The sequence below is a fragment of the Dendrobium catenatum genome, unplaced genomic scaffold (assembly GCF_001605985.2).
Source record: "Dendrobium catenatum unplaced genomic scaffold, ASM160598v2 fragScaff_scaffold_716, whole genome shotgun sequence".
NCBI classification, from domain to species: Eukaryota; Viridiplantae; Streptophyta; class Magnoliopsida; order Asparagales; family Orchidaceae; genus Dendrobium; species Dendrobium catenatum.
In genome coordinates, this window is record NW_021319178.1 from 2,190,560 (window position 1) to 2,215,127 (window position 24,568).

The 24,568-nt window shown below is 35.7% G+C and overlaps 1 protein-coding gene across 3 annotated transcripts; it reads left to right on the forward strand.

The window, feature by feature from the left end:
- Positions 1–1,069: 1,069 nt before the first annotated feature.
- On the forward strand, positions 1,070–20,901 carry LOC110092496. Of its 3 annotated transcripts, XM_020817069.2 has the most exons (7): positions 1,072–1,534; positions 3,918–4,255; positions 4,944–5,096; positions 5,668–5,760; positions 19,565–19,623; positions 20,366–20,459; positions 20,582–20,901. In XM_020817069.2, the coding sequence occupies exons 1-7, from the start codon at positions 1,117–1,119 to the stop codon at positions 20,792–20,794; spliced, it is 1,368 nt and encodes a 455-aa protein (XP_020672728.1). In that variant the 5' UTR covers positions 1,072–1,116; the 3' UTR covers positions 20,795–20,901. The 3 variants fall into 3 exon arrangements, with proteins under 3 accessions (XP_028551849.1, XP_020672744.1, XP_020672728.1); XM_020817085.2 differs by lacking the exon at positions 20,366–20,459 and having other exon boundaries at positions 1,071–1,534; positions 20,582–20,746; XM_028696016.1 differs by lacking the exons at positions 19,565–19,623; positions 20,366–20,459 and having other exon boundaries at positions 1,070–1,534.
- Positions 20,902–24,568: the final 3,667 nt, after the last annotated feature.

Here is a 24,568-nt window from a genome sequence, read left to right on the forward strand (position 1 = left end):
CTAATGTCTCACAGACTTATAAATTTATTGGGGGTTTGCCTGGAGAGAGAAGTTTCAAAAATGTTCTATTGCTTACTCTAAATGCTAGAGTTTATCACATTTGGCGTAAGCGTAATAGTAGAAAATTTGGTAGTAGAGCAGTTTGTCCTACAACCCTTGCTAGTCATATTGCCAAGTCTGTAAAACTCAAAATTTCAAAATGGAAAGATGGGAAAAGCATGAAGGCTAAGAGGAATCTATAAGTCTCTGCGTCATTTATTGGATTGGGGAACTCTTTAATGATTACTGATCTCTATAAGCTTAAATTTTGTATTTGTTCGAGACTTTCTGGTTGGCTGCTTTGACTTTTAGGGTTCTCTGATCGTCTAACAACTTGGTATATTTTGAGAATTTGGAAGCTTATGATCAGGCAAGGCAGGTCCCGGTTTACTATGTTTTGGGGCCTTGGACTATGATGCTCACTTGCCACACCTCTCCCCATGGAAGGTCTTTGGGTAACCAGGGGTAGAGTCGTCTTAGATATCCGAAGACGAAAATTTTTTTACTAAGTCCAAGTTGGCAATTAAAGCCATTCTTCAGAAGGTTCTTATTTGATTTTTTTTCGTTTGCTTGTGATTTTTCCTTTAGTTTCTTTTTTGTTTAGTCTATAGGGGTTATAGGTTTTTTTCTAACTTTTCTTTCTTCCTAAAGGTTTCCATTTTATTTCTTTTTCAACATTACTCTTATAACTTCTTTTTGAATTAATGAATATGAAGAAAGCCAATTTTTTCCAAAAAAATAAAAAAAAAAATAAAATCATAGAAAATATAGGAAAAATAGTAAATCAATTGATAAATGGATTATTGTAGCTGGCCTAAAGCTCAAACTTGAGGTGGGAGAATGTTTTGGCAATGATATGATTCTCACAACTCCATATAGATTTGGGGGGAGTGAGCCCACTCCATTTGCCTCTTTTTGATGCCCTAATCTTCTAAAGAAAAAGCTTATTTACAGTTCTCTAATGATTCCCTAAATACCTAATAAATAAAAAACTTAAAAGCACAGATCCTTTCTGAACTAACAGAAATAAAATAATTCACTCATTATCCATTCCCTCCCACAAGCGTCAGTCAGTGGATGGCTTCGATCCCGCCATCAACCTGGTCTTCGGTTCCTCGAACTCTCGCTTCTCCTTCCTCCTATGCCGACACATCTTCCGGCGCCAAGATTGTCTTGCTCCCGCCTAAAAGATTTAAATACTGCAGAACGCTCACGGCTTCGTCCTCCGAAGATGGCGCATCCACCGGAGAAACCGAAGTCCCTGACCACGTACGGCTCGCGTTCTCCAAGGCCAACGCCTATAGAAAAGGCAAGATGTTTTCTACCCCGCAGGCGCCGGTAAACGCTCCGAAATCCTCCGGGGAATCCGACGTACAGGCCCAAGGAAGTAGCGGCTCCGTGCCGGACGTCCCGATTGCCGTTAAGCTCGCTATGGAGAAGGCCAAGGAGAACAAGAAGAGCATGCAAGCCTCAGTTGAAGAACCGAGAGATCCCGGTAATGTTTTGAGAGTATTACGTTATTTATTCAGTTGCTTTCCGCTTGTAGGCGCAGCAAAGAAGAAGGCATTTAATTGTTTGAAGGTTATGCTAACTAACGAAGTGATTGTTTAGTTTGTTGGAAAAAAATGATGTTTTGGGTTTGGTAGATGCAAGAGGGTTTTAAATTGTATCAATTACTTCTGGATTTTATGAAAGATGACGTGCTGGCACATTCTGAGTGTTGTGATTTGTTGATGTTGCTTTATGTATATTATGTATTTTGATGATTGATTTTGGTAACGGGCATTGTGAGTTGTAGCAGCTTAACTGGCTACTACTTGGGCTTTAGATATATCTTGTCCATAGATGTTGTTTCGGTGTTAAGGGTTGTAATGCTATAGGAGCTGTTTAGCTTGCTAACAACTGCTATTTACTGTTATGCGATGAGCAGTGAACATCATCATTAATGTTATGTGATGAGCAATTATTATCATCATTAATCTTATCCAACTAATTGGGGTTTGCTTTATGAATGCTTAATGTTTGTTTTCCAATTGTACTTATTGAGTGCTACCTAAGGTGTTAAATCTATCAATTGCAAATATTTTTGAACAACTTCAATCCTTACCCCTTCTCCTTCCAAATCTCTTGATACTGCTTTTATTCATCTTCTAATGGTTGCAATTTCTTTCCTTCATTATTGTCTAAATTATTTTCAATTACGTATCTTCAATTTATATTGCTCTAATTATTCCTCTAATTTAATATTTTCTTAATTTATCCTTTCTAATTTTAACATATATTAATCTTAACATTTCTTATTTTACATAGCCTTAGTTAGCTATCATGACATTTTTATCACTTTACATTTGAATCTATATAATATAGTCAACTGGGAGATCGACGATACTGTCGACGACTACGTCGACCGAATCCTTTTCACCTTGACGTCTGCCATCGACGAACTCCACACCTCCGGACAGTGCCGGGTTATTGGACATCCACCAACTTCTTCCCCTCCACCTTACTTTTTATTGGGTAATGCTGTAGGCGTTTTCTTTCTTTTGGTGGCATCTTTAGGTTTTGCTGAAATTATACTCCTGCTAACCCCACCATCAAGAGTGAAAGTGAGGGGAACTCGAGGTGAACTTTCTATTTGTTAAATGGTGGATTTTTATTATTTATGCAGCTAGCGTTATTACAAATTTGTTCTTATTTTAAATTGTCCTGTTAATCTTTCTTGTAACTGTATGTCAAAGCACAACTGCAACTAAGAAATCCTAGACTTATCTTGGTGAAACATTGAGTTTAAAATTAACAAAGCTTAACAACTTGTTATTAATTCCTATGCAATTCTTGTTTCCATATATGTTTCACATCAATTAGTGCATGAGGCTATGGAATTACCCATGTCTACATTTGTATGAGTGGGCCCGTTAGGGATCAATATAACATCAAGAGGTGTCTTTGAATCAGGCACAACGTCTTATAACTGGGCTTAAAATGTGTTGGGATAATATGCATATATTAGAATATCTTAGACTTCGTAATGTTTCACTTCTTTAGCATGATCCTTAACTCATTCTCAACATTAGATGCTTGCATGATCTCCTATGCAAGTTTAGCCTGGGCTTGTGAAGCTTGTGCGCATATAATTGATCTTCATCATTCTTAACATAGGTAAGTGAGGCAGTTTAATTGATGGAGCTAATGAGATTTAAATTTTGCTTCAAGTTAAATGAAAATTAATTGGATAATACAAGTTGCATCAGGATTGTTTTGGAGCCTAGGGCCACAAAAATATGAATGAATATGTTTTCGTGCGAATTTCAGGTTTGTTTTATTCAAGACCTTGAGAAATTAAAACTGAAATTTACAAAATTTGTGCGCTAAAATCTGCTATTGATAGCTTGAAAGGCTTACAAAAATGGAGCATCTTTTATTAAATATATGACATAATTATACATTAAGTACAATTTGTAGATCGTCAATTAAAACAAAAATGATTTTCTGTACTTTTGACAAGGGTATGGAACAAGGGCACTTTCTGATTTCTTAAAATTTGCATGAAACCTTTATATATGTTTTATCAAAACCTAGAGATCATATGAGGAGATCTTTGAAGGCACTGTCTTCCCAGATTTTTTCAAATTAAGCTTTGGAAAGATGATTAAGGCCTACTTATGTTAATATTGCTATACTTCAGTTTTACTTCCCAAATATATGTGTTTTTTTCATTTATGGTCTCGATCAGCTAATGCAAGCCTTTGTATATAAAAAACTGATTTAAAAGAGATTTTGGTGCTATCTGAATGTGAATATAATTTATTAATTTATTTATTGATGTTTCACAGCTATCTAAACATTTTACATTGAACTTCTGATAATATTATTTGTAGGTGAAGAAGACAAGAGTTTAAGGAACTCAAGAAAGGGTTTGGTAGAGAGCAAGTTAAAGAAGAAGGACGAGCTAAAAATTTCCAGCAAGGACTTTTTGGGGCTTAATTTCTCTGAAAAGAAAAATTATAGAGGAAAGCCTCCTGGTTTAGTAACACCAGTGGGTCCCCTTTTGGAAGGTGATGTGCCAGAAGTGGAAATTATTGTTGGGGATGTAAGCAAATTTGAAAGAACACCACAAGCAAGTAGTTCGTCTGAAGTAATCGACAGAACGGGTCTATACAAACCCAAAGTCTCCACATGGGGCGTCTTTCCAAGGCCCAATAACATCTCTAAGACGGTATACTATTGCTACTATTTCAATTTATATTGATAGTAATAGTCATTTACCTTTTTATTTTTCATCAACTAATCAAGGGTACATGAGAAAATACACAGTAGAAGTTTATTTAGCCTTACATAATGTATATTTATATTATGTTCCATATGTGCACCTTTGCGCATAAATGTATGCATTTACAGAAATGCAAATATGCATGCATGTCACCTAACTTATAATGCATATGGATTTCTTTGTGTTTTGGGACTGAGCACATGGGAGAATCATATTTTCTGAAATTTCATGAGTTGTAGTTCACCTATTGGCTATTGGAGGGAAATAATTTGATTAGCACATCCTGACTAATTATTTGATGGATCATGGCAGCATATGTGCAGTATAAAACAAGCTAATATGTTATGAAGTAAGATTTCCTTTCAAATAGCTAGACAAGTACTTTAAACAATTAAAATACAAAGCAATAGGGTTTGATGGAGAAAAAAAATGATAAATTCTATTTATTATTATGCATGCCACGCTATGTTACATATCTAATCTGCCATCAAGCATTTTGTTGAGGACACCCTGAATGAATTTTCCAGTTTGTTTATGTTCTGTAGATTATTCTGTTTTCTCTCTACTGCATATAATACACTTTGCTATATTTTGCAACATTGTTATATAATATCATTGAACTTTCCTTTTTTAGTTTGGAGGTGGAAGAGTTATTGAGGCTGGTGGAATACTTGAAACTCCAGAGGCAAAAGAAGCAAAAGAAAAGCGTAGCAGAGAGTTAATTTCAGCTTATAAAAAAAAGATGGGTTTCACAGTTGATTTAAAAACAAGAGCTGAGTGTGAAAAGGTATCACTCCTTGCAACTTCTTGTTTGTTGAATAGTGTCTGTTATAGCAATGCAGTGATTGTACATATTTTGGGATCACTGTTCTAAAATATCTGTGACGAGTACTGTCATGTTCTTATGAGATTTTAATCTTGCTACACAATTAGAATATCTTCAATTTGAAAATTTTTCCTTGATAAAAAAGTTAGATTCAAAATGATTTTGTTGTGATGATTCTTCATTGTTATCAGAAAAAAACTTTCCTTAAATACACATCTGGATTTTTATTTAATATTCTTGAATGCACGTATTAGTTACAGTTTTAAACTCTATACCAAGCATGATTCACCCCGGGCTTTTTGTCCCTACAATAGCAGAATGAGTACGGCTAATTTTAGGTTTGTTAGTTGTTAGATGACTACCCTAAATCATGTAGTCAATCTACATTGAAATGGTTCACCGTTGTTCCTCCGAAGTACATAAACAATACATAAATTAATGCTTGATTCTATGCTTTCTATGATAATGAACACAGATTTTCGTCACTTTGATTATGGGGATATTAATTCTTTCTTCTTTTCTTTTATTTAAGGCATTGAAGGAAGGTGATGGCTTGATGGACCGGGGACAACTAAGAGGTGCCTTGCCTTACTATGAGATGGTCATGAAAAATTTGATATTTCAGGTAATTAACTCAAAAATTCGTCTGGCTTAAATTTTGTTGCTCATGATCAAGTAATTGCAATTAGGATTCGAATCTCAATATGCATGCCATGGTTAAGCTACATTTGGCCCTATAAATAACCAAAAAACAACTGTGGTTTGAAAAAAAAATTGACTGTGCATGGTAAAAAATTCAGATGCTTTGATCATGTATAGAAGCAAATATTAATGCAACAATTTTTCTTTCATTATCATTGTTCTAAGTTGCAACTAGTTGTGTTAATTTTATGAATGTTTCTTCTGTATTCATTCCAGTTAATTACTGTATATATTGTCAACAATAATTCTTGTAAAACTTTTGTTAAAGCCCTTATCCTTTGCTTTGCCATTTTGCTTCATTCTCTTTTCATGATAATTTTATCCCCATGCCTTTTTAATGCTTTTCTATTCCTTTTATATATTCCTATTCACCTAAGTCTATTCTCAACTTTATTTTCGCAGTTTGATGTGGATCTAGAAGTTCATAGTTATCATCAAAAATATAATTAAGCTGGTTGTGTTGTATCCGTTCTCATGTTTTTGAATTTTTTAATTTGATCTTTTATTTGTAAATAGGTTAGATGAGTCAGTCAGAGTTTCTATTAAACTTTTAATTTGCAATAAGTGACAATCATATATATGATGGTTGCGCTCATGGTATTTTCTATCAATAAAACCTTTTTGTTGGTTGTGTTTGGATTCCATTGTTTTTGTCAGTGGCGGAGTAGAAATTTTATTCAGGGGGGGCTAAATTAAAATAATTTTGTTTGTTGTCTCATTACCGGGGGGTCTCCGTTTGGAAGCAAGAGAGGAGCGAAAGATATTTAAATGAGTTTTACTCAACATTCTTTAAAATATTTTTATTTCAGCTAATTTAAGTAAAAAAAATCAATTATATGGTTCTTCAACCAATCACCACCAAGGAAGGAGAACAAGGAAGAGCAAAGGTTCACCTCATCAACTGTATATTTTTATATTGTTGACCCTAATACTAGTGTCGGGATCGAGTCGACCGCGCAAGGTGGGTTTCAAAAGCGAAAGAGTTTGAAATCGTGCAAAAACTCAACCGACGCGTGTCGACCGAAAATCCAAAATCGTCGAGATGACATCCGTTCGCAAAACGGACAGCGCCGATGCGTCCGGAGTAACAGAAACAGCTAAGATCGACACCCATATTGATAGGGGTCGACGGTTGGCGAAAATTTAAATTTTGGGCGTGCGAATCGAGGCGACGATGTGTGCGAGCAGCGACACGTTGACCAACTCGATGCAAGATTAAAAATTTATTTTTATTTTTGTGTAATATAATTAAAAAAAAATTAGAAAGAGGGAGAGAAAGAGATTTTAAATAAAAATAGAATTTTTCTAAATAAAAAAAAAATCCCAAAAATACCTAAACTACCCCTCACTTAGACCCTCAATCCCTCATATCTCCTAACCGCCCCCCTCTCCTCATCTCACAATCATTTTCACGCAAGGAAGCCACCGAACTCCCTCTCCCTCTCGGTTTCCACCGCCGGCCTCTCTTCTCCCTCCAAGCAAGCTAATCTCTCATTCTCCTTCTTCTTCTTCTTCTTCTTCCTCCATTCTTCTTCTCCCTCTTCTTCTTCCTTCCTTCTTCTTCTTCTCTCCCATTTTTCTTTCTACTTCATCTTCCTTCCATATTTATCATCATTTCTTTTCATTTTCTTCCTCTCCTCTCTTCCCTTTCCTCACTTCATCTTCTTCTTCTTCCTCCAGCCTCATTTTCTCTAAACCTACACCAACCCTAAACCCTAATTTTTTATATCTCTACATCCATCCCATAAACCACCCACCACCCTTCACAAAAAATATTTCCCTACACCTTCTACACCCTCCCAATAAAAAAAAATCCATCATCCCTCACTCTCTCTCTAACCTAGAGATAGAAAATTTTCTATCTCTAGAATGAGAGTGAAATCTCTTCATGGATCCATTTTCACCCCAAGCATCTCTCCTCTCCACCATGCCTCCAAATTTCTTTCCTAAAGAGGGAAAAAAATTTCTCTTCTCACTTTCTCTCTAAAAAAATTAGAGAAAGAGAGATTTTCTCTCTCTAACCTCACTCCCCCAATCTCCAACACACCCTAAGCCTCTTCTACTAAAAAGCTCCATCAAATCCTCTCTTTTCCTCTCTCTCTAGAAAGAGAGATCTCTTCCTCTTTTTCTCTCTGTACTCTTTGTTTTAAATAAAAAATGACATATATGATTAATTTTATTGCACAAATAATAATAAAAAAATTTAAAACATGCATCGCAGGTTTCCCACCGTCGCCGCCATTCGTCATTGCCACCTCGATTACTGCAGACCTAAGGTAAAAAGCCCTACACTAGTATTTTACATTTCTATGCATGAAATAAGTACTCATGACCGCTTTTGTTAGCGAGCGAAGAAACTTAAGTACCCGTGACGCTCTTATTAGCGAGCGCAGAAATTCGTATGCATGAAATTTAAGTACCTATGACCGATTTTTTTAGCGAGCGGGGAAATTTGTTATTTGTAAATTTTTTTTTTAATTAAGTACCCGTCACTGCTTTTAGGCGGAAAAAATGCTATGCTTTAAATATGTGCTTAAAGACCCCCGTGACCGCTTTTGTTAGCGAGCGAGGATTGGAACTGTGGCCGCGGTGTCACCTGACACCTATCGTGACTGCCTTTCTTGGCAGGCGGGAAGGCTTTACACCTCCGATGCAACCCCTATGCGGGGACGACGTCGGAGTAGTGCCGAAACTTTCAGCAAAACCCGTGACTTAAAAAATTTCAAAGAAAATCAAAATCCACCTAAAAGTTTTAAGTCAACAAAAAAAAAAAAAACATGACACCCTAGGCTCCCAACACTAAAAATAAATACAGAAGGAAATTCATATCATAATATGATGCAACTTACACCAAATTCGTAGGGGAATCAGTTGTCACCAGCAAGTAGGAACCAAATCTTTTCCTCCAAACTCTTGACTTGCGTACACCTAAACCCCGTAGCAACACTCATCACTAAAGCTCTTTGCAGAAATGAAATGTGAAGGAATGAGCTTAGCCTCCTTTATATTTATAATGTTGGATTCACATTACTCGCGGGCCCCACTAGCCTAGGATCCACTTGCTACAAGATAGTGAAGGTACATCTGTGGGCCCCACCAGCCTAGGATCATTTGCTAAAGGACGGAGAAGGTACACATGCGGGCCCATCTACTTAGGATCCTAAGATGCCATTTCGAGGCTCTTGTATTGGATTTCTAGAGTATTCACTAGCAGGTGAAACACGAACGTAAATACGAACGTAAATACGGAAGTAAATACGAGTTTAAATACAATGAATACGGCTGGTAATTATCTTAAAAGAAGGGGGTAAAAGTAAAAGTACAACAACAACAACATCAAGCCTTTATCCCACTACGTGGGGTCGGCTACATGAATCCTTTTTCTCCATTGTGTCCTATTAAAAGTCAAATTCTCGTTTAAATCTAATAAAGAAAGGTCATTCCTAATATTTTCTAACCAAGTCTTTTTAGGTCTACCTCTACCTTTCTTAACATAAGTCAAATCTAATGCCTCTACTCTCATAACCGGGTCATCGGAAGGCCGCCGTTTTATGTGACCAAACCATCTAAGGCGACTCTCTCTAATCTTATCTTCTACTGGAGCTACTCCAACCTTTTCACGTATATGCTCATTTCGTATCCTATCTCTAAGGGTAAAGCCACTCATCCACCTGAGCATCCTCATCTCTGCCACACTTAACTTAGTATTATGCTTCTCTTTTAATGGCCAACATTCGGCACCATAAAGCATTGCAGGCCTCACTACCATCTTATAGAATTTTCCCTTAAGTTTGAGGGGTACATTTCTATCACATAACAAGCCCGATGCATTCCTCCACTTCAACCATCCAACTTGAATTCTGTTGATAATATCCCCATCTATTTCACCATCACTCTGAACAATAGATCCAAGATATCTAAAACGTGTACTCTTATTAATGACTTGATCGCCCAAAGTCACAATCCCCTCACTAGGTCTATTACTACTAAAATTACACTCCATATATTCCGTTTTAGATCTACTCAAGCGAAAACCTTTAGACTCTAAGGTTGACCTCCATAATTCAAGTTTACCTTCAACTCCCTCTCTAGTCTTATCAATAAGAAGAATATCATCAGCAAAAAGCATACACCAAGGTACATCCTCTTGCAAATGTCTATTGAGAACATCCATGACTAAAGCAAAAGGATATGGGCTTAAGGCTGATCCTTGATGTAACCCAACCGAAATAGGGAAATACTTGGTCAATCCACCTTGTGTTTGAACACAAGTAATAGCTCCTGCATACATATCTTTAATGATGAGTAGATCTAAAACGTAAATTATTTTTCCTACGAGATGTTTTTGTGATCATCATAAACACGTAGGAATCCTCGCACATCCCCGATAATTTTCTGATTGAACCCCTTGTTATAAAAAAATGTGTCCGTCATATTGCAAGTCACGGGTGCTTTAACTAGCGTGCGTGCCAGCTGTTAAAGTTATGCGGCTCTTACAACCCGTGAACATGTCTTCAAAAAGAAACAAAATAGCGTACTTTTATGTGTCACGGGATGTACGAGCCCTAATTAAAGTAGGCACATCACGCAAAACCACTGAAAAGTGTGTCGCTACGGCGGAAGAATCTAATAGGTGATATGTGATGAACTCAAGCATACAAAATATAATAATCAATAAGTGCAAATATCTGCGGGGTTGTAGGCGACCCTTTATGTGTGCAAAATGTCATATATGAAAAAAAAATTATATGAGTACAATGAATGTGAGCACTTACGATCTGTTGAGGAAGACTCTTCATACATCCAATTTATTGACCACAAACAAAATGTCAAATAATTATGACGAATGCAAATACTACGAATTGTCGTAAGGGACCTGTCATGCCCTCAGAGTGCTATCCTCAAACAAATAAAAAAGACCTTCAACAAGAGAAAGCTCATACGAGCAAAAACAGGAAATTAGTTAGTGCACTACAATGCCCCCCTAAAAAAAATAACAAGTAGTGCACGACAGTCTACCTGTACAAAGCAGCAAACAATTCAATCCACAAGCTGCTACAACCCACCACCGGATCTGCAAACTCGTACAAGCAGATAGAAGGCGTACATAATCTCTCAAGAAGACAGAAGGTGTACATAATCTCTCAAGCAGACTGAAGGCGTATATAATCTACACAATATTTTATTTGAGAGATTATGTATGCCTTATGTTTGCTTGTACGAGTGTTGTAGATCCTGTGACGGGTTGCAGTAGCTTGTGGATTGAATTGTTTGCTGCTTTGTACAGGTAGACTGTCGCGCACTACTTGTTATTTTCTGTAGGGGCATTGTAGTGCACTAACTAATCTCCTGCTTTTGCTCGTAGGAGCTTTCCCTTGTTGAAGGTCTTCTTTATTTGTTTGAGGGTAGCACTCTGAGGGCATGACATGTCCCTTACGACAGTTCGTAGTATTTGATTCGCCATAGTTATTTTACATTTTGCTTGTGGTCAATACATTGGATGTATGAAGAGTCTTCCTCAGCAGATCGTAAGTGCTCACATTCGTTGTACTCATATAATTGTTTTTGCATATATGACATTTTGCACACATGACGGGTCTCCTACAACCCCGCAAAAATTTGCACTTATTGATTATTATATTTTGTATGCTTGAGTTCATCACATATCACCTATTAGATTCTTCCACCCGTAGGTGACACTTTTCAGTGGTTTTGCGTGATGTGCCTACTTTAATTAGGGGTCGTACATCTCGTGACACATAAGAGTGCGCTATTTTGTTTCTTTTTGAAGACATGTTCACGGGCTGTACGAGCCGTCTAACTTTAACAGCTGCGCGCACGCTAGTTAGAGCACCCGTGACTTGTAATATGACGGACATATTTTTTTATCACAAGGGGTTCAATCAGAAAATTATTTGGGATATGCGAGGATTCCTACGTGTTTACGATGATCACAAAAATATCTCGTAGGAAAGGTAATTTTTTTTATACTTTTACTTATACCCCCTCTTTTAAGATAATTACCAGCCGTATGCACTTGTATTTAAACTCGTATTTACTTTCGTATTTACGTTCGTGTTTCACCTGCTAGTGAATACTCTACGAATCCAATGACAGAGCCTCGAAATGGCATCTTAGGATCCTAAGTAGATGGGGCCCGCAGGTGTACATTCTCCGTCCTTTAACAAAGGATCCTAGGCTGGTAGGGCCCACAGGTGTATCTTCCATGTTTTGTAGCAAGGGGATCCTAGGCTAGTGGGGCCCGCGAATAATGTGAATCTAACATTATAAATATGAAGGAGGCTAAGCTCATTCCTTCACATTTCATTTCTGCAAAGAGCTTTAGTGAGGAGTGTTGCTACGGGGTTTAAGTGTGCGCAAGTCAATAGTTAGGAGGAAAAGATTTGTTCCTACTTGCTGGTGACAACTGATTCCCCTACGAATTTGGTGTAAGTTGCATCATATTATGATATGAATTTCTTTTTGTATTTGTTTTTAGTGTTGGGAGCCTAGGGTGTCGTGTACTTTTTTTTGTTGACTTAAAACTTTTAGGTGGATTTTGATTTTCTTTGAAATTTTCTAAGTCATGGGTTTTGCTGAAAGTTTTGACAGTACTCCGGTGTCGTCCCCGCATAGGGGGCTGCATCGGAGGTGTAAAGCCTTCCCGCCTGCCAAGAAAGGCAGTCACGATAGGTGTCAGGTGACATCACGGCCACAGTTCCAATCCCCGCTCGCTAACAAAAGCGGTCACGGGGTCTTTAAGCACATATTTAAAACATAGCATTTTTCCCGTCTAAAAGCAGTGACGGGTACTTAATTAAATAAATTTTTTCTACAAATAACAAATTTTCCTGCTCGCTAAAAAAAGCGGTCACGGGTACTTAAGTTTCATGTATACGAATTTCCCTGCTCGCTAATAAGAGCGTCACGGGTACTTAAGTTTCCTCGCTCGCTAATAAAAGCGGTCACGAGTACTTATTTCATGCATAGAAATATAAAATACTAGTGTCGGGCTTTTTACCTTGGGTCTGCAATAATCGAGGCGGCAACAGCGAATGGCGGCGATAGTGGGAATTCTGCGATGCACAATTTAAATTTTTTTTATTATTATTTGTGCAATGAAATTAATCATATATGCAATTTTTTATTTAAAACAAAAAGAGTAAAGAGAGAAAAAGCGGAACAGAGCTCTCTTTCTAGAGAGAGAAAAAGAGGGAAAGAGAGGGACAGAGAGGATTTGATGGGGCTTTTTGGTGGAAGAGGTTTAGGGTGTGTAGGAGATTGGGGGAGTGAGGTTAGAGAGAGAAAAGATCTCTTTTTCTAATTTTTGGAGAGAGAGAGAGAAGGGAAATTTTTTTCTCTCTAGGAAAGGAATTTTGAGGCATGGTGGAGATGAGAGATGCTTTGGGTGAAAATGGAGCCATACATGAAGAGATTTCATTCTCATTCTTGAGAGAAAATTTTCTCTCTCTAGGTTAGAGAGAGAAAGTGAGGGATGATTGATTTTTTTTATTGGGAGGGTGTAGATGTAGATAAATATTTTTTGTGAAGGGTGGTGGGTGGTTTATGGGATGGATGTAGAGATATGAAAAATTAGGGTTTAGGGTTGGTGTATGTTTAGAGAAAATGAGGTTGGAGGAAGAAGAAGAAGAAGGAGAGGAAAGGGAAGAGAGGAGAGGAAGAAAATGAAAATAAATGATGAGAAATATGGAAGGAAGATGAAGTAGAAAGAAAAATGAGAGAGAAGAAGAAGAAGGAAGAAGAAGAAGAGGGAGAAGAAGAATGGAGGAAGAAGGAGGAGAATGAGAGATTACCTTGCTTGGAGGGAGAAGAGAGGCCGGCGGTGGAAATCGAGAGGGAGAGGGAGTTCGGCGGCTTCCTTGTGTGAAAATGATAGTGAGATGAGAAGAGGGGGTGGTTAGGAGATATGAGGGATTGAGGGTTTAAGTGAGGGGTAGTTTAGGTATTTTTGGGATTTTTTTTATTTAGAAAAATTATATTTTTATTTAAAATCTCTTTCTCTCCCTTTTTATAATTTTTTAATTATATTGCACAAAAATAAAAATAAAATTTTAATCTTGCATCGAGTTGGTCGTCGTGTTGCCACTCGCACACATCGTCACCTCGATTCACGCGCCCATAATTTAAATTTTTCGGACCGTCGACCCCCATCAATATGGGTGTCGATCTTAGCTGTTTCCGTTGCTCCAGACTCGTCGGCGCTGTCCGTTTCGCGAACGGAGGTCATCTCGACGATTTTGGGTTTTCAGTCGACACACGTCGGGTGAGTTTTTGCACGATTTCAAACTCGTTCGCTTTTGAAACCCACCTTGCGTGGTCGACTCGATCCCGACACTAGTATTAGGGTCAATAATATAAAAATGTACAGTTGATGAGGTGAACCTTTGCTCTTACTTGTTCTTCTTCCTTGGTGGTGATTGGTTGAAGAACCATATAATTGAATTTTTTTTTAGGGGGGGCACGTGCCCCCCTTGGCCCCTTGGCCCCCCTCCCTCCGCCACTGGTTGTTGCTATGTTAGAATATTCATAATTTGATAGTGATATTACAGTGTTGTAAAGGATGTGTTTGGAGTATCAAAAGAAAAAGCTCATAATAGTAAAAATAGTTGATGGTGAAATCAAAATGCGCAATAAAATATAAAAAATAAAAACTTTATTATAGAAATTGATTTAGATGTAAAAACTCGGAAAATTGGGAAAGATATAAAGAGGCCCATAAGGTGTCTAAGAAAGTAATATGTGATGCAAAAAAATTAGCTTTTAATGATTTATATAATATATTAGATATTAAGGAGGGTGAAAGATATATGTATAAGTTTGCCAAGCAAAAAAAAAAAGGAGAATGATTTAGTTCAAGTGAAGTGCATTAATGATGAAGATCAAAATATGCTTTTATTAGAAGAGAATATTCAATAAAGGTGGATGAAAATTTTTGATAAGTTTTTCAATGAAAATTGTGAGAATACGATTGGACTTTAGTAACCTTACTACCTTAGTCATATGATCTACTTTCCTGAAAGTGCCTAATCTAAAGTTATAATTTCATTTCTTTTTTTTAGTAAAATGTAATTTATTTGTGTGATATAGATAATAAATGAAGATGATGTTTGTCACGACTCGGCCCAACTAGCCCGAATTAACGGGGCGGGAGCAGACGATCGTACGGAGAGCACTTATTTCATATCATAAAAAATTTCATTTCACAATTGACATAAACATAAATATCATACAATAATAATATAAGAAAGAGCCACTAAACATCCAAATTGAAATATCCCAAATACATCAAAATATAAAATCACTTAAAACATAAACTAAATACATTAACTGACTGCACAATATATCAACTGACACAATTCATAATAGAAATATAAAAACATGACATCCTGGGATCCTCTACGACGGTAGATAAACTGTCATTTTGCCATCACTTTTTATCAGTTTCTCCTGAAAAATATTCCTAAAAGCAGGGTGAGCGAATGCTCAGCATGTAACAAGCATTTATCATAAATTCATGAAATAATAAAAAATAAGATATTTAAAACAAATAAAGGATCATATTAGACATTTGATAGACACGTGTTTTAAGACATTTTCATAGCCAATTTTCTTGAACCTTTTTCCTTAAACATTTTCCTTTATTTTTCATAAACTTTTTCTTTCTTTATAACCTTTCATTAAATGCATAAAATACATAATCATAATATATAAAACACCCGTCCTGGAAGTACCAGAGTTTTGTACTGATCATGTACACAGTCAAGTTTTAGCCATTCTTTTATCATATGGCTCCGAAGAACCCCTTTACCATTGACTCATTTACCATTGGCTCCGAAGAACTCCTTAACCATTGGCTCTGAAGAACCTCTTTACTATTTGGTACTCCGGATCATCATGCACATGCAAATCATAATATATTTTATAGGGCTTAATTCAATCAAAGATTCATATAAATTGCATAACTATTTCATGCTTAACTGTTCTCATGTATACTTAAATTTTAGTTAAATAATGTTCTATCACATTTAATCTAAAAAATTTAACAATTAATATAACAATAAACATAAATACAACATTTAACATTTCTTGAATAAAAATAAATGCAGATAATTATAACATGTGAAATTTGCATTAAAAAAAAATTTTAAAACATAAAATTTATTTTAAATGCAAGTACCTACCTTAACAATTGCAAAGCAAACTTCTATGACGTACGACGTCACTCAGACACTTGTCATCCCCTTAATCCACACCTAAGTAATTACAATCAGACTAAACATAAATCATAGAATATTTTCAATAATTATTTTAATTAAATTCTATTTTTGGATTTATTAAAAATCCAATTTTTAGGAAATCTAAAATCTCCTAATTCTCTTATAGATGCATTTTAAAACTTTCTCATTATTAATTTAATAATTAGGGCTTAATATTTTCGGATTAATTTAATATGAAAAATAAGAAAAATGCAAATTCTTAAAAAACTCAAAATTTCATTTTAGAAACATTCCTAGGACCCATAGTAAACATTTTTGTGAAATCTCTTTAAGGAATTTCAATTTTTATGAAAAACTCTAATTTTTAAATTTCAAAAAAATTTGTATAAAATCTCCTTTCTAGGTTTAGAAACATCCCTCCTACCTTCTCTAACAATTTTCAAAAGAAATTTTGGAGTTTTTCATAATCCCTAGATTTTTCTTTTCCAAAAATCTAGAGAAAAAGAAGGAATTTCTTGCTTAGAAACTCACCTTAGTCTTCCCTTAGCCTTCCTTTACGTTTTCCCTCAAATTTCTTCGCCGGAAAAGTCGCTGGAGCCGCCGCCCGTCGCCCTTCTCCCATCCGCCTTTTCCCCGCTAGTTTCGGCCGCACGAAACAATGGGGACCGATTGAACCCTTAAGAGGGAGGAGTTAAAGTTGTTTGCATAAAGTCTAAATTGCCCTTCAAAGACTAAATTTCGCTTTAATAATTATTAAGGGTAGTTTGGGTATTATGAAACTTCTAACATTTTTAACTTTCAATTTAAGCGAAATTGAATATAGGTTATTTATATCAATTTGGTCGGAATTTCGCGTAAAATTTTATAAAATTAATTTCATCAAATTTTGACAACTTTGAAATTTCACTTAAATTTCGTTGTGTGCATCAAGATGTGTGTAACAATTGCAATCGTCGATTTCGGGTTTTACAATGTTATAGATGCTATTTTAGAACTTGTTTACTTATTTGTGTGTATGCTCGTGTTTTTGTGTGTGAGTTTTTTTTTTAATTGGTAACTATTGTTTAATCATGGTAATTATGAAGCATATCTTAAGAAAGTACTACAAAGAAAAAATAGAGATGAGCATGGGATGTTGAAGTTAATAATACTTGCCATCTCATACAACTCTTGTAAGAACGAAGGTGATACATAAGAGTGTGCAAATTATAGAGAAATTAAGTTAATGTGTTAAAATTATGAGAGGGTAATTGAGCATATGTTATGACATGTTACTAGTGTTTCTCAAAATCATTTTAGATTCATGCAGAGTAGGTCATCCATGGAAGCTATATATTTGTTGAGAGGTTTGATGGAGAAGTATAGAGAGAGTAAGAAGGATCTACATATGATATTTATTGATTTAGAGTAAGTATATGGTAAAATTTCAAGGGAAAAAAAAAAGAGTTAATAATACTTATATTCAAGTCATTAAGGATATGCATGTAGGATTTGTTACTTTTGTTCAAATACAAGGTGGTTTGACTAAGTATTTTCTTAATTCGTTTGGATTACATCAAGGATTAGCTTTAAGCCCATATCTTTGTGCTTTAGGCATGAATGTTCTTACTAGATATTTGCAAGAGGATGTACCTTGGTGTATGCTTTTTGTTGATGATATTCTTGTTATTGATAAGATTTGAGAGGGAGTTGATGAAAAAATTAAATTATGGAGGTAAACCTTAGAGTCTAAAGGTTTTCATTTGAGTAGATATAACTGAATACATGGAGAATAATTTTAGTAGTAATAGATCTAGTAATGGAATTGTTACATTGGGTAGAAATCATTAAAAAGTGTGCACGTTTTAGATACTTAAGTCTATTGTTCAAAGTGATGATGAAATAGATGGCAGTGAGATCTGCAATGCTTTATGACGCAAAATGTTGGTCCGTAAAAGAGAAGTATACAATTTAGTTAAATGTTACAGAGTTGACGATGCTCAGGAATGGGTATATGCATGAAAATGCTTGTGTAGCTCCAGTGGTAGGTAAAATTAGAGATGGTCACCTACTCATCTTTAGGTGGTTTGGTAACATGAAATGTCGGCCTTGCCTTCCGATGATTTTATTAGGAGAGTATATATATTAGATCTAACCTATATTAAAAAAGGTTGAGGTAAACCTAAAATGATATATTTTTATTAGATTTAAATGAGAATTTGAGATAATGGAGAAAAAAGATTCATTACTCTACGTAGTTGGATAAATGCTTGTTGTTGTTGATCTTATTTCAAATGATAAGGCTGTCTGGCTTTCAACAAATAAAAAGAAGCATAGAAATAGTCAAACTAAAAAAACAATGCAGGCCCATAACAATTTACATAGATTACTAGTGGCATAACATAAATAATAAAAAATAAACATGCCAAGTATGACACCACAAAAGTGATAACCGGTATCAATTTTATTTGTCTTCTGTCTCCCTTCCATCATTAATCCTAGCATAATCTATACAGTTAGCATTGAATCTATGTCCATTAATTATCTATCATTCCCTTTAAAATTCATTCTATATAAAGAATGCAAGCTTGATCTCTTTTAAACTTTTTCTTTATGTTTCCTTGCCCTTAAGCTTTTGATTCATTTTATGCTGGCCTGATTTCCCTTGTGATTAGTAGCATCTCTAGCTAAGTCATGCCCTTTTAATCTGAATGATTGTGAATCACTCTTGAATTATGTTCCAGCCAATATTTGTTTTTAGCTCACCACAACTCAGTCAAAAATTTTGGTGTATCACTTTGTGTCATTTTATCCAACCCATGTTCACTTTTGATTATTAAGGGGTTGGATTAAGGCATGTTGCTACTAGGGAATTGTATTGGAAAAAAGCAATTCGAATCTGTTATATGATTTTTGACACAAGTTTTTTGTTTAATTGTCGAGCTAATATCAAAATTCAATCTTTCTTATTTGGACATGAACTAGAGATAATATTTTTGTTGTAAAGCATTTATTACCCATTATTAGGCTTGAAATTATCTTTTTGTTTATTAAATGCTTTTATTAGGGAAAGCATTTCGAGAAACTTATGTGCCAAATAATATGAACTGCACGATATTTTCCTTTGCATGTTTATATAATGTGGTTAAATGTCATGATTTTAGGCCTGGAATATAATATTTAAGGCCTGGAATCGTTTTCTTTAATTGTTTTTTTTTGGTAGTCTGTCATATGTGAGATGAAACTAAGGCTTCGTTTGGGACGGCTTTCTTTCTTCTTTTTAAAGCAGCTTTCTAAACATAAAAATTTTGTATTAGAAAGCTGCTTTAAGAAGCATAAAGAAAGCCATCCCAAACGAAGTGTAAATTCACCCATCGGCAGTGTTGAGGCTGTTGCAAACATAAACTTGGAGAGTGAGTAGCCATTTTGAGACTAAGAATTTAGGTCTTTATTATTCTCCAAGCCAGCTTCTGACCACTTTTATTCTAGTTATAATGATGGCTTTTTCAGAGTGAACTGCATGGGTTGGCTGCTTTGCAATGGTCTATTTGTCAAGATTCTCTTAGCAGGTATGTGTTTCTTGTAACTAAATCACTACTTGAGTAGTTGTTCTTGCTATTGCTTATCTTTTAGAAAGGTAGTCCTATTTCTTCCTATGACGCTGCCTTTTTTCTTCATAGTGATAGAGCATTTATTTGCCGAACTCTAGCAAATGGCATGGTTAAATGATGCTTCTATATTGCTTCTAAGATCATAAAAACATGACCATCGGCCCAACGAGTTGAAATTTGAGTCTCAAATTATTTTTTTTGTCTTGAAGTAATTCCATTGATTCTTTTAGATTGAATTCATAGCCTGACGCTGAAGCTGGGTCATGATTTTTTTATATTAAATGTTTGCTGCGTTCAACTATTTGGTCAACTATTTTTAGGTTCTCTGGAAGGTTTTTAATGCAGTTGAGGACTATTACCTTATGATATCATACTGATTGTGTTTCAAATTTGAGAAGATTGATTCAGTTCCTTAATTTTTTTCTGTTCTTTGCTAGGCTTAAACTGTGGATGGCAGGGTGCATAGAAAAAGGAAAAAAAAAATCTAATTAAAGACGTTTGAGACAGCTGATATCTTTTTGTTTTCTGAAGCTCTCTGTTAGTTGGGAAGCTTTTTTATTTATTTATTTATTTTTGTGAGGACGTTTGAGAATAAATAAATTTTTTTTTTTGCTTATGGGCTTTTAATTCAAAAAAACTTTTAAGAACTATTGTAGCACATTGCTTTCGTCTTGATCTAATTTACAGAAATTCTTGGTAGGCCAAATGAGGCGAGAATCATGTATGAAAAACTTAAGTCTCATCCGAATGCTGAAATAAGCAAGAAAGCTAGGCAATTCGTGTTTAGTTTTCAGGTAAAGAATTTATTCACTTTGCCATAATGAAATACCCAGAAGAGGAAATTTATCAAGAGGCTTTCCTGTGGTAATATATTACTGCAAGGTACATTTCAATTTACCTTTTTATTGTACTTCAGGCTATGGAAATGATGAAGGTGAAAGACACATCCCTCCCAAGAAAAACAGGCTATGAGGATTACTTCGAAGCATTTGTAGAAGACAAAAAGGCAAATTACATTGCTTCATCTGAGAAGGATGAGAGAGTATTAGAGCAAGTTTTACCATATCTTATATTCCTTTTATCTCCGATGCTTGTTATTCTTTTTGCTGTTGTCAAAAACTCTTTTTAGTTAAAAAAAACTAATCTGTGATATATGCAGGGTGGCATATTTAACCAATGTTTCATGCTTGGTTGATGCATAGTGAAATAATCTATTTCTATAGTTCTCTATGAAAAGAAGTCGGTGTGTGTACTGAGCTTGTCTTACATGTCCTTTGACTAGGTCCCACAGTTGAACCCTCCAACTTGTCCAACCCTAACCCAGTTGGTGTTTTGGTTTGTTAGTTGGTTGTAATTTCATTTGAGGTTTTTTTTTTTTAAATTTTAATAAGAATATAATAAATTATTCATGGCAAGTTAGCTGCATGTTATTACGAAGTTTATGAAAAAAAATTCACGAAAGGAGCATGTACGTGAAAAGGTTGGAGTAGCTCTAGTGGAAGATAAGATTAGAGATAGTCGCCTTAGATGGTTTGGTCACATTAAACGGAGATCTTCCGATGGCCCGGTTAGGAAAATTGAGGTATTAGATTTGACTTATGTTAAGAAAGGTAGAGGTAGATCTAAAAAGACTTGGTTAGAAAAGATTAGAAATGATCTTTCTTTATTAGATTTAAATGAGAAATTGACTTTTAACCGGACACAATGGTGAAAAAGGATTCATTTAGCCAACCCGACATAGTGGGACAAAGGCTTGATGTTGTTTTTGTTGTTGTTGTCGTCGTCGTCTTCTTGTAAGCTTGTAGTTGGTAGATAGTCTCGTTCAGGTTCTTCAGGTAGAAGTGACCACCGACCATAACGCAACCATTTCTAACTACAGGTCAATAATAAATTTGAGCAGAGACTTTCTCCAATGCTTTATGGGGTCAATTTTGGTCACTTTCAGGTTGAAGAAATCCGGAGCCACAGCCCTGCCTTTTTAGTATATAGATAGATTTACTGGACCTAGAAACGGCCTGCTTATTAAACTATTTGGCTCGACATCTACCAGATGACTATTTGACTAGTCTGCCAAAATTTTGAGTCAACTGTTGGTTGAGGACTGGTTATGATTGACACGTCAAGTTGATCTGGTTTGAGTTAGATAACAAAAGATTGCGACAATGGGCTTTATAGTTTATGGAGGGCAGTGATAGAGGATGAAGAAGTGAAATCATGTTTTGGGGCTTAAATTTTTAAGCATTCTATATTTGGACACTTGAATATTTGATTGACCGACCAAATCAAACTTCTATCAGATGTCCAAAGCTCTTCCTAGTACTGAGATTTGTTGTTCAGAACCCCTCCTAAAGTCATCTTGGCTGGGGTTCTGCTAATCAAAGCTAAAATAAGGCCATCCTCATTAACATAGTCAACTTTTAGGTGCTCCTTAAATTTTGTCCTTGAATCAGGGATCTGCTATGATGCATACATACGACATGACGACACGGATATGATATGACATGGACACGAGACATGTCAATTATTGAAAATATAGGACACAGACATGGGTTGGATACGGTATTATAATTTTTATATTTTAAAAATAGTGTATAAAAATTGAATAAGTATAATATTAAAAATAATTTATAATTAATAAATCATTTAACTAGAATTTATGCCTAAAATGATTAATATTAGGATGTCGACGAGAGTCGGGTGTCAATACCATGTATCAGGCATCGAGAGAAGAGATGACAATGTTGTCAAGTGTCGGACATTGATGTTATGCAGTAAGTATCGGGCGCCGATGTCAAAAGAGTGTTTGTTGTCGATGTTGAGGAGGCGTTGGTCATCGATGTTAAGACGATGTCAGACAAAATAAGCTGTCAAGTTGTGGCTGTTGAAATTGCTAGCGTCCAGCATCAATGTGAAGACAATGTTAGACTTTGATGTTGGATGGTTTTGAAATGTGAATGTTGTAACGACATTAGACGTCACTTTTGAGATGACATAGGGCATTCTTGTGAAACCAAAGTTGCGACCTGTCATAGGGAAATGAAAATGAGAATATTCAATGAATGGGGCATTTGAGTGTGTTGTGGATAGAAAATAAGAAATTTTGTTTTCATATTTTAAATAAACAAAAATTTTAAATGCAAGAAATTATATTTTTAAAAAATTTCATAAAATATTTAAGGTGCATATTTATATATATATAATATTTAAGACATGCGTGTTCAATTTATATTTAATACTTTTTTAAACAAACACGTTTTCGGTCTGTCCAACACGTGTCAAACGTGTGTAGTGTCGGATATGTGTCGGACACTGCACGTCTCTTTAAGGAGAAGTATCGGTGCATCATATAGGAGATCTGCTGTTGGTATTTTACTTCAAAGGTCTAGCCAAGTTGTCATTTAACCTTGAGGACAAGCCATATTTTGGTTGTTATATACTGCTTTATGAAGTTCGAAGCAGCGGTTCCTTTCTGTGAACTTCGATTGTAATAGATAAATCGAATTGCTGAAGAACAGGAAAAACAACCTTATTTTGGATCTGTAAATTGACAATTCATATTATTCATCTCTTTGCAGAGCTAATAAACATATATTCTATGCAGAAATATCATCATGAAGGGAACTTTGGTTGCCTATACAGAAACTTTTCAGGTTCCATGCTTGTTGTTCTATTGCCCCTTATAATTTCTTTGCATCTAAATTTCTAATTTTGCGAGTATGATGTACAAACTAGTCTAATGGAGAAGCCATTTTCGATCTTTCCTCTTCCTGCTTCTACAACTGAATCTATTGTACCCAAGTAAACTCAGCATGAATTTCATCTCATGATTTTGTTTTAGTTATTTTCTTGGGTCAATTTCTTTATGCAGATTCCATGTTAGAACACTTTTTAAGGTAAAGTAATGGGTGATCACTAAACAACCGGCCTTGCAAGACATAATATTCTTTTGTAAACTTGCAGTTCAATAAACGCTTAAACGTTGATGCAGAACTTTTCACAATACCTTACACGATGAGGATGACAAACTTCTGTAGTAAACTTTGAGAACAAAATTTTTATTTTCGAAAGCCATTCATCACTAAGGTTAGATATATCTTCTTCTTCTCACATGCCCATCAAGGGACCTTAATCAAGTGGTTAGTATCTCTCCACTCTTCCTCCTAAAGGAGTCTCTCAGAGGAGAAATTATTCTGAGTGGAGGCCGGACGCAACTCTATGTCCGGAGGCAAATCAGGTGCAGCCACGTCAGCGGAACCGAGCGGTATCGAGCAGTACCGAGTCACGGTACACAACAAAAATGTGAAATGGCGCATTTTGATTGATCTCCACAGAATAATTAATTAGTTGAGCGAAGGTGGTTGGCAGATTTTAGTCATGCGATGGTGGTCATGAGACTATGGTCCAACAGTAGTGATACGGCATCACAAAATCATCTTGATCGGGCACGAATCTCAAGGCAAAACCTAGTTGGAAACTTCAAAAATTAATTTCGGGAGCATATGAACTCCGATTTCAGCGAGCTTACAGTCAAACTGAGCGTCTCGGAAATACAAACCCAACGACACCAAGATCAACCCAATCCGAGCACAAATGAGTCCGAATCAAAGGTTCGAAGCGCTGTTGGAAGGTTCAAACCGCAATTTGAGTTACCAAACGGTCTCCGATTTTGACGAGCTTATACTCGAATCGAACGGCTCGACGAGACGAATCCAACGAGCCCAAGATCATCAAATTCCGAAATCATTAAGGCCTTCAAATGTCCAACGAACGGTGCATGATCAAAAGATTCGATATCGGCCGTCCATTCAAACCACTCCCTGTTTGCCTTTGATCTCGCGCCTATTTACGGGCTATGCCACTCCAGAAAAACTATAAATAGAGCCCTCATTCTACACCAAAGGGC